Source organism: Mytilus galloprovincialis, chromosome 14, assembly GCF_965363235.1.
Source record: "Mytilus galloprovincialis chromosome 14, xbMytGall1.hap1.1, whole genome shotgun sequence".
Lineage (NCBI taxonomy): Eukaryota > Metazoa > Mollusca > Bivalvia > Mytilida > Mytilidae > Mytilus > Mytilus galloprovincialis.
The window spans coordinates 41,918,829-41,937,223 of NC_134851.1; the positions used below are offsets into that span (position 1 = coordinate 41,918,829).

The 18,395-nt window shown below is 31.5% G+C and overlaps 1 protein-coding gene across 1 annotated transcript; it reads right to left on the reverse strand.

Moving 5' to 3' along the window:
* Positions 1–273: 273 nt before the first annotated feature.
* On the reverse strand, positions 274–17,297 carry LOC143058941 (CD63 antigen-like). The gene is made up of 7 exons (XM_076232421.1): positions 16,977–17,297; positions 9,361–9,549; positions 8,092–8,166; positions 7,078–7,161; positions 5,973–6,095; positions 4,930–5,013; positions 274–2,874 (listed from the first exon to the last, which is right to left on the reverse strand). The coding sequence occupies exons 1-7, from the start codon at positions 17,037–17,039 to the stop codon at positions 2,809–2,811; spliced, it is 684 nt and encodes a 227-aa protein (XP_076088536.1). The 5' UTR covers positions 17,040–17,297; the 3' UTR covers positions 274–2,808.
* Positions 17,298–18,395: the final 1,098 nt, after the last annotated feature.

Genomic DNA, 18,395 nt, shown 5'->3' on the forward strand with positions numbered 1-18,395 from the left:
ATACAAAATCCACCAAAATAGGCATACTTTGAATTGTAAAGAATTCTTCAAAAATTGAATGATTAGGAAAGGGCTATAACTCAATAACAAGAAAAGCTAAAATCTTCATTTAGTCACAGGAAACAACACAAATTTTTTTTAAACCATTTTCATGTTAATGAAAGGACACTGTTTACCAGTCGCCCGAGCCAGCCTGCTGTACATTCCCAAATAAATAAGATTTTTTTCCTCCGAAAATCTGGTTAAAAATGGGCACAATCATAAAAAGAAATATTTCAAGGATATTTTTTTATTCTACAGATTAACATTATTAAGATGAATAAACCACTTGCACCAGTATAGCAGTTTTCTAATATTTTTTTTGCTACTAACAATAAATGAGCCAAGCAAATACAAATGTTATCCAGTAAATGAAAAATTCCCCACCTTTTCAATTTAAAACTATAAAGATGAAAATACCCGAAGCAGTCAATTTAGAGAAGTAATGAGAAAATCAAATGAAAAATGGTGTTTCTAGTTTATGAACCCTAGAATGGAAAGGGTCAGTTGCGTGTATTTTGTGCATGTTTCTAGTGGCTTCAAATTTATGCTATTTTCTTGTATAAATATAGATTTGCATCGAAAAGTTGATTTTTTTAAAAATCTTTGTATTGTGTCAGATTCTGTTCAAGATAAAAAATATTCCCATTTTTGAAATTAGAGAGAAAAAAAATGTTGATTTATAGTAAGTTTTCAGTTGGGTGAGGAGAGATTTCTTACCTATGGACTAAATTTTGACTTTAAAAATAAATTGTAATTATATTCTTTAATCAATTCAATGCAGTTGTCAAAAATAATAAGCTCCACAAGCAATGTTTAACGAAGCAATTTACTGGAAACAAGTCCCACCTGGCCATTTAACAGTACTTATACATTGGACATAATTTATAACCATGTAATTGTGGAAAAATCAAACCTGCGTGCAAATGCATAATATCTATTTTTAAACAACATACTGAGGTCATGACCTTTTTTTTTTTTTTTAGAATTTTGATGAAACACAATCCTTCACCTGTGTTTGATTTCAAACTTTTACAAAACAGAAATGATACCTGATTAATGAAAGTGATAAAAAGTAATAAACAAACAAAAATATTTCCATGACAACAGACAACATGTCAAAAATATTGGATAGCAAATTTAGAATTAATGAGATGTACATGTGTAACAGTGAGCAGCAACCAGGCACTGCCTTGTCTAGTTATGTCAAAGAATGATTAAAATTTTAATGTATTAACTGATTTATGCTTAGATAAATAAATCTCCTTATAATATCTGTCAAGAAATTACTTGTATACCCTTTCTTTGAAAACTAAAGGCAAAAAATGCAGCTGCATATGTTGGTTTCATCACATAATGAATTTTCAATGGTATTTATAGACACTCTGTAAGACTGTACATCTCAATATTCTAGCATTTGTTATCAAGGCAAATCATTCAAAATTTACACATTCAACAATGACACAAAAATACTAAAGAAAAAAAAATTGACAGAACTGCATTCAAAACGGCAGCTTACTTAGAAATACACAATATAGATTTGGTCCGGCGAGTACAAAAATATTTATATATCTAAAAAAATTCTTGAACTTTCAAAAGCTTTTCCTTCTTGTATTTAGCAACAGCTAAGAAACAAAATACACAATATATTGCCGATGTACATGTCGTTTCCAAGGAGTACTGTTTATATATACTCCGAGTCAATATTTTTAAAATATTTTTCTTTCAGAACTTAAATTAAGTAATCACCGAGATCTTTTCATTATCCAATACTTTTTATTAAGCATAAAAGCCTGCATACAACATCATCACTGAGTGTCTTTGATTGAGAAAGTTCAAGATTTTGATTAATAGAAAAAATACTGAACAACATCTTACAATAGAAAATATTTTACAGGTTATTTTTAGTATACAGTAAAAGTAAACAAATATTTCTACTTTTCTTTTTACAAATAACAAAAAATGTTTACAAATATAACGTTGATCAGAAAAAGTTATAAAAAGATTTTCCCTATATCTTGAAAAATAAATTATCATAAACTTAACCGTATCCTTGGTTCAAATCCATATTAGTTGGTGCAAGATCTATATCAAAATGGTTTCAAATTCACCAGGAATCTTGAAAATAAATAACTACTGGTATTTTCTACAATACTTTCTTAATTAACCAAAATAATAATTAAGAATTTCCCTATAAAGTTTACATTTTTTTTTCAATGTCTTCAGCCAGGATGCTCACTGTGTATTTATAGGTCAATGGAAGAACTAATGGTATTAATATAGAATGAGCCCATTCAGAATCGAAAGAACTATGGGTAATTTTATTTTTTTCAAATTTCAAAATGAAAATAATGTCCCTCCATTGGTTGATTTTCCATTGTTTAAGACATTTTTAACCAATCACAATGTTTTGGTGAATGCTTGTGAAAAATTACCCAGATATCATTAGATTCTTATTTGACAAATAGATCAAACAGTTAGATTTCAGAATGAATTAATTGTACATATTTTAATCTACACCAGTCCTTTTGATCAAAATCTGAAAAATAAGTCCCAAATTGAATCTACTTTTTTATAAATTTACAGAAATCCAGAAGATAATTTGACTGTTTAAGCTACCATCATACCAAATAAATAGAATATTTTCTTTTCTACGTTTATTAACAAAAGTTCTGACATAACACCCAGAAAACAATCGTCCCTCCCCCTTTTTTCCATGTGCTCTGTGTCACAAACATAGTAGGGAAAATTCTTTGTTTATCTATCACTTTACACGACTTCATATTCTTTCTTTACTGCACGTCCCAGACAGCAGGCAAACAGGATTCCAATGATCTAGAAAAAAATAAAATATGGATTATCTCCCTTTGCCCATATTACTTCAGATGACAGACTATCTATCTGTGCGTTGAGTAGTTTAATGATATCATATTTTTTGGAAAAGTTTCTGTGTTCTTGTGGATGTTGGCTAGAATAGAATCTTATAATAAAAGGTTCATTCCCAGCTTGGTCTATGCTTTCATTTTAAATTGGTATAAAAATACTTCTCTCCTAATAATGCAGTAGTACTGAGCAATTGAATGTTTTAAATCATGACGAGTCAAAATAGTATGTCAAAGTTGACTCGATGCAGTCTGTCTAGTATAAAACAGACAAAGTAATTCCAAAATTCACACATCATACCAAAAAAAAAAAGGTTTAACCCTTCACAATTTATTTAAGCCTGTCCCAAGTCCAAAGCCAGTAATTTAGTGGTTGTTTCTATTTGTCATTTAACTTTTTTGCTTGTTTCATCATAAATCAGGCCATTGATATCTATTGAATTGTTTCACATTTGGTCATGTCTGGGCCTTTTATTGTTAACTATAAGGTACAAGTTTCGCTCATTGTTGAAGGCAGTACAATGACCAATAATTGCTTCAATCCTCTTTACTTTGACTCTGGTTGTAAGATGTCTTATTGGCACTCATACCCAATCTCCATATTACAGTCAGGTGTACTACTTGTACAAGTGTATTTTTTTACTTGAAGAAGTAAAAAAAAATATACACATATAAGTAAATTTGTAGGATACTTATACAAGTGAATTTTATTTACTTGTATAGGTAAAAAAAAAATTGGCTTAGTTATGTCCCTTAGGCATTCAGAATTTTTTACTTGTAGAAGTAAAAAAAATCATCCTTTCTTCTTTTCTTGAATTCTTAAGATTTCTTTGCTCTAATAGAATTTTAAATTGTGTACCCTTTACAGATGTCTTTACTAATCATTTAAGTATAATTTCATGGACAATGAAAATCCCATTTGTCTGTTATCTTCATAACACTGCTCATTTACAAGCCCCAAAGGAGCAATTTTTGAAGGCCTTGTGCAAATATACAAGATCTTTGCTCAATCAGTTTCTTAGATGAATTAATGAGATGAAACATTGAACTTTAATGAAAAAAATTGAGCAAACCTGGGAAAAATCATTAAAGGCATGATTTTACATCTCAAAACTTGAGGATTTTTGTGGGATTGTAAGAAAAATTTACTTATACAAGTAATTTTTTTAGAAAATTAAGGGGAGATAATTCAAACATTATTTATTTACTTATATGTGTATATTTTTCTTACTTCTTCAAGTAAATAAAATACACTTGTACAAGTAGTACCCCTGACTGTATTAAAGACCTTTTATGTGCAAGGTGATAATTTCATTATTTTTTCTAGATCAGAAAATTAGCTAAAAAATATAATTTAAAATATGTCCAACCTTGACAGAACCTCATGGGTAGTCAAGGTCTTTAAACATCCCTTAGTGATCATTCATAATTGACTTAATCCACTACCATAGCAAGTCCTTCAAATTGTTTTATTGTATTTGATAGTCATGATAGTCCTTTTCCGCCCTGTATATAAATTTAAACGGTCTCATGTCTCATGAATATCACATCCTTCTCTTAGGTCAATATAACCCCTTCTCTTAAACAGTCTTAGGTGGATATAACCTTTTATTGCACCGCGGGTAAAATATCATGTTTTGATTGGTTTAAAGCAGTCACGTGGTGACCTCCTATGGATCCGTAGGGGGTTAGTAAATTTCATAGGGGGTTCATGACGTTACATCTACTGTTAATGGTGACGTCATCTATTAATGTTGTTGTGTGTCATTGTTTATTTTTCAACAAAACGCAGCAGAAAAAGTCCAGCATGCAATAAATTTGTTATACGGTTAACTACTGACCCCCTACTGACCATATATAGGGTAAATCAAATCCATAGGGGATTCGGCCTCCGGCCTCACCCTCTATGGATTTTACTAACCCTCTATGGATCTGTAGGGGGTCAGTAGCGAACCATATAACTTATAGTATCGACCCTACTTAAAGGCTATAATTGTATAATATTTACCTGGATGACAGCAAATCCAACACCAATACCTCCAATCACAACGATCTTGTCTTTAACAAATTCCTTCAACTCTGTGTAGCATCCCTAGAAAAGAAAACTTTACTTTCAACATACTGTGGATTTATTTATTGTCATGGGTTCCAATTTTTCGTGGATTTAGGAAAACTTACATGTTTTTTGGCTTTTCAATTTCGTGGCTTCACCGAAGTCTGCTTTCAAGCCTATAGAATTTTATAATTCGTTGAACATTTTTTTTCTTGGTTCACCTGTACCCATGAAATCCACAAAAAAATGGTATCCAATGAATGATAATGAGTCCACAGTAGGTGAATATTCTCTCAATTGATTAATTTTCTTTTCTTAATGTCCAGTGGCAAATATTTCATGAATGTTCAGGACAAGAACATATTAACAATAAATACAAGTAGTAAGGGTCATGTAATAAGGGGTTGACTGGTGCTTATGCTTATAGTGGCAAATATATAATGCCCCCTGTTTAGAACAAGAACAAATTAACAGCCATCATTCTTTTATAATATTATAAAGAAGGCTGTAATTTGCGACTTGATTTTTATATAGATATAAAGAATGTTTGTCTCAACAATCTAGAAAAACATTGTGTACTGCAATTAATACAATGCCATCTTGATCATGCATGTGCTTGTTGGTACGAAGGCTTATCCAAGAATAAAGTTATACGGTTTATATTATATCTTCCTCAGAGAAGACAAATCACTAGAAATGAATTTTTTACCATAAAGTAGCCTAAGATTAGGTGGGGTTACATCTAACAAAATCTTTCCAAATTATTTTTGCAAAGAATTCCGCTCAAGCCAATGCTAGTGGTCGTCTTAAACTTGCAGGGAGGCGAGAGTTTTTTTGCTTCGTGTTGAACCTCACTGTGACTTTGAGATGAAGAACAGCAATAAACAGCTGTTCCTTTGCTTTTTGTGTGTTTTTTTTGTTGCTGTGCATGACCTGATTTTGTGTCCTGGATGGATACCCCTTATCCTGTGTTTTCTAATAAAGTGGAGCTTACTTACCACAGAATATGGGACACAGGTAGGTCCTACACCACCATCACTACAACATGACGTTGGCCATTTGTTCTGTGAAGTACCATTTGTATTCCAGTCAGTGGCATTGTTAACTCCACAACAGTGGAACTGAAAACATTAAATGAAACGTTACACATTATAATGAGACATGAAGAAACTAACTTAAATTTAATGCTAATGCATAATGTATCTTAAAGTCAATGTAGGTAATGTATCTTAAATTAAATGTTGATGCATACTGATTGATTGTTGGTTGCTTAACGTCCAGTGGCAAATATTTTATGCATATTCAGGACGATATACTGTATCTTACATTTAATGTAGATAAGACGCATACTGTATCTTAAATTTAATGATGCTTTGGAAGTCTCATTCATAGAAAACCTATTTCCAGAGTTCCAATTTTGTGATATCTAAGAACTAAAAAATTAAAGCAAAATAATTTTAATACCAATGCCCAAATCTAATTCATCTATTAAGATGGTACACACCACAGTAACAAACAACAGACCATTCACACAGATATATGAGTGCTTTTGTAATTTTGATATCAAAATGAAAATGTTTAACATGAAATTGCAATATCTAAACATGTAAAACTTACAATCCTGACTGAAATTGCAGGGTCAAATAATAAGAGGTTCTATTTGAACTAACTTAAACACAATCTTTTAACTTGTAAACTGTGCAAAGTTTTTAAGTCAATGAACCATAATGATGATGAGAGGTATTCTGTCGCGTGTTTTGCAATAAAAATATTTTGAATTTTCAGTAAGTGCCATATAGTGAAGACAATGCCAAAAGTAAAATTCAAAATTGTTTGATGCTGCCTGCCCAAACTAAAAATTATGACACAAATCGGTTTCAATTTTTTTTTTTTTAGATTTTTTCCTGCTTCAACTTTCTCGTTCTCGTTTAAAACATGTAACTTAATGTTTTTTTGCCCTAAAGAATAAAATCCCTCCCTACCTGCCTACCCAACCCTACAAGGCATAGATAGGCAACAGTAAACAAGGCATTTTTTAAAAGTGGCCAAATACACACGGCTATGAAATTATGGGCAGAAAATTCAAACTAAATGTAGTTATACCTCTTTTTGAACTTTGTCCCAATCTTCTAATGCTTTGCCATCTTTGATTGACTCTTTCATCAAATCGGAAATCTGTCCATCAACCTGGAAATAACATAAAATAATTCTTATGTAGATTAAAATATGCCCGCAAAATCGCAGTACAAGTGGGCAAGTGAAACACTGTTTAAAACACAAGAGTTTTTAAATTTCTCTGGCAGTAGGCCGACTCAGCATGCACCCAAGTGATAAGACATGGATTGATAAATCTCCGAATTGGGATATTTTCTCAAAAATTGAAATTTTCTGAGGAAAAAAATGTTGTTTTTTCTAAAACACTTTCAGCACTATTGGCTATTTCGTACATTTGCATACATGTACATTATACCAATTAAACAAATTTGTGTGTTTTCTACGAACATTTTATTAATGATTTTGCCTATACCAACGAAATCTTTGAAAACTGGTTTCCCCACCATTAATAATCATGATAATGGATCCACATTAAACATATGGAAAAGGTTAGGTGTGGTGAAATAATGTTCCTCAAGCTGATAAATTTTTATTTCTGTATTCTTTAATTTTTTGGTCCAGTCTGCTCTATTCTTTTTATTTTTATAACCCCATTATTCTCTCTTCTTTATTACTTTAGCCCTTTATTCTCTACTGTTTGTCCATTTTTCTCTATATTTAAGCACCCCATCTTCTCTATTCTTTATTTTTTCTGCATTCTTTTTTACTTTAGCCCTTTTTTTTCTACTGTTTGCCCATTATTTTCTATTCTGTAAACACCATCAAGACTCTCATACATGTACAGGATTACATAACTGATGTAATCCTCTGCCTTGTATCTAAAGGGAGAAAACAAATAAAGGTAAGGGAAACCAGTTTACAGTTGTTTTTTTTTCCATTATGTTCATGCATTATTCTGTAACCCCTGTCTTATATCTGTAGACAGCAAACAGATAACAGAACGGAATGGGAAACCAGTTTAGTTTTTTTTCATTATTTTCATATTTTTTACTGTGAACTTACTTTGTCTTTATAAATGAATCCGGCAATACCAGCAGCCATTTCACAGATGAAGATGATTACGAGAATACCAGCAAACTGTAAAAGAAAGTGAAATTCATCTTCCACAAAAAAATTCAATTTGAAATCAATGAACATGATTAGTCTATCCATTATATAAAAGAACATGTACAAAATGTACAGGTAATTAGTAATATGAATTAACTAAAGAAACATTAAGCAGAGTTCTTTTAATCCCATTAAACAGACTTCTTTCCACCATTTTTATAAGTATGGCATGTCCATGTTAAACTAAGGATACACAGGCAAATTTCACTCACATCAATTTCATGTGAATTTAAATTCATGTGAATCTCGAGTGAAATTCACATGAATTTCACCTCAAACGAGCTTATACGTGAAACTCACGTGAAATCAGTTTTTGTGAGTTTCATGTGAATCTCTGACATGTGAAACTCGTGTGAATTTCACATGAAAATCACGTAAAATTTTTAAAATAGAGTATTTCAAATAACATATAAATTTCCAAATTTAATTAAAATCATGAAAAATATCATTTTTTGTTGTAAATTTCATGTGAAATTCATGTAAAAAATTTCACATCAGATTCATGTGAAATTCACAAGAACATTTTCACGCGAGTTATATGTATAAGCTTGATTGAGGTGAATCTCGCGTGAAATTTTTCATGTGAATTTAATGTGAGATTCATGTGAAATTCATGTGAGCAAATTTTGCCTGTGTACTCCTAAAAATCATTTGCATAAATAAATAAGATAAATGTAGAATGTGCCAATGGCATTATTTATGAACATGATGAAAAATGCTATTATCAGAAAATTATTGATTAAGATAATTTGATATTTAGCACCCATTATCAACACTAAATGAATTAAACATGCCACACCCGATTGCATTGAGTGTGTAGGTAAAGGTAAGATCTTTGGTTAGGTTGCTTTCTAGCTGAACCGTGAATTCATCATTAGGTAAGGTATACATTGTACTATCCTTTAGAAGTAGCCTAGTCCTTCAGACAGATAGATTGGTTATCTGTTGGACTAGTCTACTCTTAAGAGGGTAGTTTATAATTACCTAACCTGATAATGACTTCAGGGTTCAGCTAGCAAGCAAGCTAACCAAAGATATTACCTTTACCTACCATGCCTACACACTCAATGCAAAAGGCTGTAAATGGATTCCTTTTTTAGAAAGTTCTGTTTGCAAGCATGTAAATAAATTGTCATCATTGGGTGCAAATTTTTTTCCACTTACAGTCATAATACAACAATAGTTTTCTTTGTATGCTCCACAGCATCCGAAAGCTGCGATCATAAATATGAATACTCCAAGTATTATTAAAAACACCGCTGCCGCACTAAATTGCCCGCCTATTATTTCTGAATATCCTTTAAGGTTGATCTGTACATAGGCTCCTCCTGCTATCAAACCAATACCAATTAACTGAAAAAGAAATAAGGATAATACTATATTACATTGATGATGATAATGGATGGCTGACCAGAACATATTTTAATTAAATGTAATACTGTAAATTCAGAAATTATTGCGAGGTTTTTATTATTGCGAATAATGCGACTGAGTTGTAAACGCAATAATTAAAACTCGCATTTTGTAATATTTCAACAGAATTAAGCATGACTTTTCTCAAAATCGTAAAAATTAAAATCGCATTCAAGTGTAAAATGACAAAATCGCAATAATAAATGCACGCAATAATTTCTGAATTTACAGTATACTGTGGATTCATTATTTTTCGTTGGAAACCAATTTTCATGGATTTCGTGGATACAGGGGAACCACAAATTCAAATGTTCAACAAGCTACAAATTTTCTAAAGATTTTGCCAAAACCAAGAAATAAAATTTCCAATGCAAGTTTTCCTCAATCCACTAAAATTGATATCCACGAAAATAAATGAATCCACAGTATAGATAAATGAAGATGTAGTATGAGTGACAATGAGACAACTCTCCATCCATTCAAGTCACCTTTTGTAATTTTAGTAAACCATTATATGTCAAAGTATGGTCTTCAACACAGAGCCTTGGCTCACACCGAACTACATTTACCCGGCTGTGTACTAGACCAATATGCTAAGCTGGATTTTAAACAAATTTGTTCACAACAAGACATGACACCCTATACTTACATCATAATCTAATTCTGAGCTGACCAGTTTTTGCTCTTACTCTTATAATTTATGCTCCATGCTTAGCAGAGAAACAGCAAATACTAATCTTTAAATTCCAATGGCTTAACCAGTCAGGGTTCCATTAAAACAACAATCCTGATCTCAAGGCCAGCATGGTACCACAAGGCCATATAAATCCAGTTTATTACATTGAAGCTTATTACATTACTCAACAAGAAAATGTGAAAAGAATATTTTGCAGACTTATAAATTTTATTTGGCATGTTACGCTATGATGTATGCATCTTCTTTCTTTTTTAATCTAGGAAAGAAGCAGTGTTCTCCCCAGGCCCTTAAAGGACCACGGGCCCGCGATGTATAATTTTCTACCGCGGTGGTATCGTTCTTGCCGCGATGTATAATTTTTCTCCGTGGTGCTAAAGTTTTCGGTAAAAAAATTGTAAATCGGTAAAGTTTCAAACGACTTGACTTGTTCAACTTTCCGTGAGGTTTAAAATTTTAGATGAAAATTGACCAGTTCTAACCAGTTTAATTTAGTTCTGACAAGTAGATTGTTTTCACCACGTGATCGATTTACCTTTTGAGGTTAACCTTAATGATTGGATTTAATCGATGTACATGATTCTTTTGTGTTTAAATTAATTAAGAGATCGTAATTTTAATAACAGACTTGTGAGGTACAAGCAGACATTTGTTAATGAACTCTATTACGCCAGTCTTTAGTCAAAATAATTTGCCTTTTGGAAAGTAATTGTTGAGTTACTTCCCCTGATTTTGCTTATTACAAATAAATGCTCCTCAAATATAATTTCTCATTGAAAATAAAAATAAAGTACAAATTGAATGCAAAATTATATTAGAATGTTACATTAAGGATAAAAACTTTCTTAGAACATACCAACAAAAATGTATTGCAAATTATTTTTGAGAATCATACTTTTATTGATGCACAGACATGTTATATTAAATACGTAGTTTTTTCAAAACTAAAACTATTTGACTGTGCGAGGGCTGAAAAGCCTACTGCCAGATATCATCTGGAATGTAATATAATCCCATACAGGACTCACGCTAGATATGAACTAGTGTATAAATAAGTTTATGTAAGTACTTTTTATTTATTCTTCAAAGATATTATACAAATATAGCCTTTGTATGAGGTCGATACAAGGATATATTGACCTGAAAGAAGTATATTGACTGAGGACGAAGTCCGAGGTCGATATACTTCTTTGGGTCGATATATCCTGTATTGACCTCATACAAAGGCTATATTTGTTATATTATTAATTTCCGACCATATTTGTATCAAATCGTCAAATAGGTTTGTTGGAATTTTATAGATATTACATTGTCTCCTTGACAATAACAACATATTAGTTGTTATTTAATTTACTTTTTTTTTTTACATCTTATGTATTTGAAGATTTTTTCGTCAAATAATCGATCACAGATATCATTTGTTTCAAAACGTTTTTAAAACAATATCCTGAAATTCATTACATGACGTCACAAAGTATATCGGTTTTTAGATATTCTAAAAATAACCGTGCAATATGCTTTTTTGCCGGTCAATCTGCATTTTGCTATCCGCCGTTTTCACTCTACCTTCGAAAATATAGTTTAACATGTGACTATCCCTAAACGAATCAAATTTGTTAAAATATACGAATTAATAATATTAAAGTATACAAACTGTATATTGATTTACTTTTTCTACCAATAATTTACTGACCCAAAGTCCATATAACACAGTACCACAGTAAACAAAACAAAGACAAAAAGGTAATGACAAAAACTAACAAGAAAAAAATAAGCGACACAACATGACACAAAATATTGTAAAATTCATTTGGTCACGCATTACCCTGGTGCTATCGAAAAATCCTGGGGAGAACACTGAAAGAAGCTACTTTATGTAAATGTATGCATTATCTTCAAAACAAATGAAAAATGGACATGCAGGTAAAAAAAGAAGATCAACAAAAAAGGGAGACAAATCTTGAGATATAATTATATATAAGAAGACCCAATTCAATACATTGCAGTAAATCAAAGCTATTTATGCTTCCTACAACACCTCCTATATTTTATAGCTTTTCATGTAATACATGTACATATGCCATGTCAAGCACCTGGTTCGGCAACATTTCACATTAATAAATTAATGGTCAGAAATACCATGTACATTTTATGATTTGTACCTGGCTGTTATAAGTATAAATAACCTTGGGTTACATGTTATGATGTACCAATAAAAACAAATCTGTCATTTATTAGTATAGTTATGTGATAACAAATCTAGATAATTGCAGCATGTTTAAATTTGTATTCCTGAAGTTTCAAATCAGGAATTTCTCGCTGCATTGAAGACCTGTTGGTGCCATTCTGCTGTTGTCTGTTCTATGGTCGGGTTGGTTTCTTTGACACATTCCCCGTTTCCATTCTTAATTTTATTGAATCTAAAGCTTCTTTTTAAGCCCTATACATTTTGAATAAAATGTATGCCTGCAAGCAGCATTAAACATGTGTAACAAATCCTAAAGCATCTAAAAATCTATACATCAATATCTTTTTTTCGTATTTGTTTTAATCTTAAGATTAGATGTTTATATTCAAATCAACAAAAAATGTTTTATAAAGTGTCAATAACTAAGAACAATAATTAGCTGTGCTATATTTTCACCTATTTCAAAATCTCTAAAAATTTCACATGATCTAAAATGTCAGTTGACAAAAGGTATTATAAATGATAATATTTAAAATAAATAACAGACAAGGTATTTTATTTGCTAAACAAAAAAATAGATTTAAATCTAAACAACCAATACAGGTTACGGTTCCCTTATTGCACCCCTTTTTACCTTGGCAAATGTATTATTAAATAAATGGAGACTTGTGTCTATGATTTCTTAGAAAAGTGTGCATAGTAAATCAGGTACATGCTTATGCATATAGTCAACAGTATTGGTTGTTGAATGTTGAAAGATTTTATTCTCTTCTTGAAAGATTTTATTCTCTTCTAAGTATTGTTCAATATCAAACTGCAACAAAAAATATTTCTGGTCTGTCCAAGTCTGAACTACATCTTTATGTTTATCATAATTAGCCCTCATATTACTGACCTAAACTAAATCAGAAATTTCCCTGTATACAAAAAAAAAAATTCAGAAAAAACAACAATAAAAACAACAGATTGTCATAAAATTGCATGACACTACAGACATTTTTTTTTCTCAATGGAAAACAAATATTATACTATTACTGTCTTTTGATGAGGTAAATGTGTGGTTTTATTGACTTTTGAAAAACTGATATTCATTGAGGCCAAGGGTAGGAGTTTTTCAAAATGTTTTATTCCATATTCCAGCAATGAATGTAATGGAAAATTTTTACAAAAACCAATTGTACATCAAACGTTTTTTACCAAAATTAAACACGTAATTTTAAGCACGTGACGTTTTGAGGGGTGAATATCCTTTTTCCACAGGTGAATATGCTTATTTATTCAAAATCCCATTCATAAAGAAAAACCTACTAATATTTTATCAATATGGAATAATGATAATTATTCATGTTTCCAAGAAGAGTTTTTTTTTTTCCACATCAAAAAACTTGGAATGCATTAGTTCTTGACCCTCAATTATTTACAAATTCTATTCATTCATTGTTATTGTTTATCATGTTTATGTACATGTGGTAAGCATGATCTAATTACCTGGATTATTACAAATGTACATTTCAAGCTATCTTTATACAACCATGAATCATGAACATTCTAAAATCTCAGCATTTACCCCACAAATTTCATTTAACATCCTGGTAATTAGGGAATTTTGAAATGGCATCTTTTTTCAAGGATTGGTAAACGTACAATGTAGCATCACATTTATAAGTTTATAACATAATTAATACATGTAGAATTTATTAGCATATTAAAATGTAATTCAGATAGATTTGCATTCTAATGTAATCATGAAACTGGGGAGAACACCGACTCTCACAGACAAATAAGTTAGAAGAGTTAAAATATGCAAAGATCAAAGAAGACAGGATCTTTTAATGTTTTAATGCTCTGATTGAATGAATGAAGACTGTTTAACATCAAACTGCAAAATATTAATTGCTCTTTCAGAAAAATAACCTGTTAATGCATAAGGCCATGCAAAATAATTGTTGGGTTTCCTCATACCCTACCCTACAGTGTTCTCCCCAGGATTTTTGGATAGCACCAGGGTAATGCGTGACGAAATGAATTTTACAGTATTTTGTGTCGCGTTGCTTCGCTTATTTTTTTCTTGTTACTTTTTGTCATTACCTGTTTGCCGTTGTTTTGTTTACTGTGGTACTGTGTTGTAGGACTTTGGGTCAGAAAATTATTGGTAGAAAAAGTAAATCAATAAACAGTTTGTATACTTTAATATCTTTGAAGAATAAATAAAAGAAAGCACAATTAGTCTTTAAGCTAAAATCACTTCTTACATTTTGATCAAGCCATTTTGTCCCAATACTTGCAGTTACACTACACATTCCCCATGTTATATTTCACCATAACAATGAACTTAGAACAAGATTTTGATACAGAACCTTCAGTAAATTAAAAACTATTTGCCATAGTTTTAGACATTAACATAATTGTTTTTTATGATCAATACTTACAAATGTGGAGGGTACTTTAAAAGAGTTAAAATATTTTCAAGGTTCATCCCTAAATATATTTGTGACTGGGAATGTATTAGAATTGTGACAGTATAGTAGGCTTAGTAGACCAGCTGTACTCAATGATCATCACTCAATAAAATATACCTATCTATAATAATATGTCTGTGCATCAATAATGGTATGATTCTCAAAAATAATTTGCAAAACATTTCTGTTGGTATGTTCTAAGAGTGTTTTTATCCTTAATGTAACATTCTAATATAATTTTGCATTCAATTTGTACTTTATTTTTATTTGCAATGAGAAATTATATGTAAGGATCATTTATTTGTAATTAGCAAAATCAGGGGAAATAACTCCACAATTAATTCCTAAAAGGCAAATTATTTTGACTTGAGACTGGCGTAATAGGGGTCATTAACAAATGTCTGCTTGTCCCTCACAAGTCTGTTATTAAAATTATGATCTCTTGATTAAAACACAAAAGGATCATGTACATCGATTAAATCCAATCATCAAGGTTGACCCCAACAGGTAAATCGATCACGTGGTGTAAACAATCTACTTGTCAATACTGGATTAAACTGGTTAGTACTGGTCAATTATGATGTAAAGTTGAAGTGATCTGAAACTTTACCGATTTCAATACGATTTTTTTACCGAAAACTTTTAGCACCACGGAGAAAAATTATACATCGCGGCAAGAACGATACCACCGCGGTAGAAAATTATACATCGCGGGCCCGTGGTCCTTTAAGGGCCTGGGGAGAACACTGCCCTACATATGTCATGTATGTATCTGCTTTATCCTTCCAAGGCCATTATCAAGAATTCAAACAGATTCATTAATGTAAGATGCATTGTTTATTTTTAAAGACAATTATTGATGATGCTCAACATTGTCCAATTATCCCTTTAATTCTAAAACTGTTTTAAAATTGCTCTTTTATCATTCTTTAATAAGTTTCAAGTTGCTTGGCATTATTTTTTTAGTTTTAAATTGCTTGCAGCAGTCATTTTAGTGACAGAATTTCTACATTAATTGTCAAAAAGTTTTGTTCTTCAAGTGGGATATTACACGAGTAGCAACACAGACTGTGTCTCAAGATTTAATTTTTCTGTTGGACTTTAACAGTGCTTATCCATAAATGAGAAAAATCTGTCAGACATGTCAGACCACAGACAGAAAGCAAACTTTAGCTGGTGTATCAAAAAATTTGGCAGTCTTTTATTTTTTTTTTAGAAATAACAAATGTATAACCTAATTTGTAGATATTATGGCGGAAAATATGATAAAACTAAATTATACAAACAGAATAATGTTAATTAACATGATTCAGGGTTACTAGATTTTGTTAGGCATTTTTACTAATTCCTGCAGAAGGTGTGAAAATATACTAAGTTGGGTTAAATTTTGAGATGCCCCCTCTCTATACTTGACAAATAATTGTATTGTGTTGACTGACATGGACAGTGTAGATACACAACAATAACAGGTGTGACTGAGTGGACATAAACAAATGAGATTCAGGTGTTTTTTTATTTTAAATTTGCTGTAGGAAAGAAAAACATCCCATTAAAATACGAACAAAAAGAACATCAAAATCCATAAAATATATATATATATATTGTTCTGGAACATTTCATACAATTAAAACTTTTCAAACTACACAGAAAAGTCTGTACTTCGGAGTAGTTTAAACAGTGTTTAATGTCAAATCGTCATGAGAACCCTACATATTTCATTAGTATAATTTGTTTTAATAAAATCTTAACACAATATATAGACCGAATAGTATCAAGTGCACCTTTTTGTGTTATCTCCCTTCCACGAATGGGGAATTCATTAAATTTTATAACAACGAACTGCAGACGTGTCAGTTTTCTCACAAATTCACGATTTGAACACATTATTGGGTGAAAAGAGTTTTAAATAGCTCAATATTCTGTACTCTCAATAGTGTGTGACCAAAATATTTAAATTTATGAATTATCGTGAGAACTACTTTCGTTTTAAAAAGATGATGAACAAATCCATTAATTGTATACTTACTGTAAATAACACATTAAATGCAAATAACAATACACGAATACATTTCATTCCACCTTCAACCATCTTGACGAATTATGTCTTTCCTTCACAAAAAAATGAGTTTATTCACCACACCCGAACGATAGCAGATTTCTCCGGGAACCTGTTAATCGTAGGAATTCCAATTAAAATACTTCCGTTTGAATAAATCGCCCAGAAAAAATGTCACTAAGCTTCTAATTGGTATTTAATATGAAAATAACAAAATATATGAGATTCAATAATATGCGTCTTGTTCACAAATGCGATATACTGAATTTTGTTAATTGAAACGAACTATTTATTATGTGTAATCACATTTGGAGATTGTTCAACGTCATGTGATTGTTTTCAGTGTCACGTCATAGGTGAGGGTCACCAAAGGAACCCAAGGCTATTGCGCTTTGTTTTCAAGAAATGCATTTCATTGGTTATGCTTTTTTTTTCATTATCATCGACAGTGTTTGTAATCAATTTATGCCAACATGTTGATCTTTTTTTCTTAGCCATTGATTTTAAAGGCAAAATTAAAAGTATTTTAAATGACTATAACATGTATAGAATTTTTTTTATAATCTACACATGTGATTTTATCGGTCATTCATTTAGACCGCGAAGTTTGACGTCAGTTATTTATTTTAAGGAAGAAATCTAAGTTTATCAATCATACTCTGGGTGACTAATTTACTTATGTTTGTCGATACGATATGTATTTCACAATCATAGATGACTGAAAATCGAACGCATAAATATGATTTCAGTCCTTCACCTTTGTTATATTAATTCAGTAATAAATTTTACCTATATCCAGTGGCGGATCCAGCCATTTTAAAAAGGGGGGGTCCCAACCCAGAGTAAAAGGGGGGGGTCCAACTATATGCTCCCATCCAAAAGCATTGATCGGCAAAAAAGGGGGGGTCCAACTATATGCTCCCATCCAAAAGCATTGATCGGCAAAAAAGGGGGGTTCCAACCCCCGGAACCCCCCCCCCCCCCTGGATCCGCCACTGTATATCACTAAAGTTTGATATGTACACCTATGCCTGGAACAGGGTACTACTTTTCAGTATGTTCTATTTTGAGCGGGCCCGATTTTATGGTGTTACATCTTACAAAGTGTATTCGAATTATTTTTGCCAATAATTCCGTTGAAGCCGGTGCTAGGGTCCATCTAAATGGGGGGGGGGGGGGGGGAGGGGGTTATAGGTGGAGTCCAAATCCCGAAATCCCGGGCTTAAAAACACGACATCCCGAAATTCGAAAAAAGAATTCCTTTGGTCAATCCCGAAAACCCGAGCTTAATTTCACCCGATCGCGTTAAAGGTCATATCCCCTCATCGATCTAATCTTGCATTGTGGTATGAGTTTTTTTTTTCTTTCTGGATCCGGCACGTTAATGTA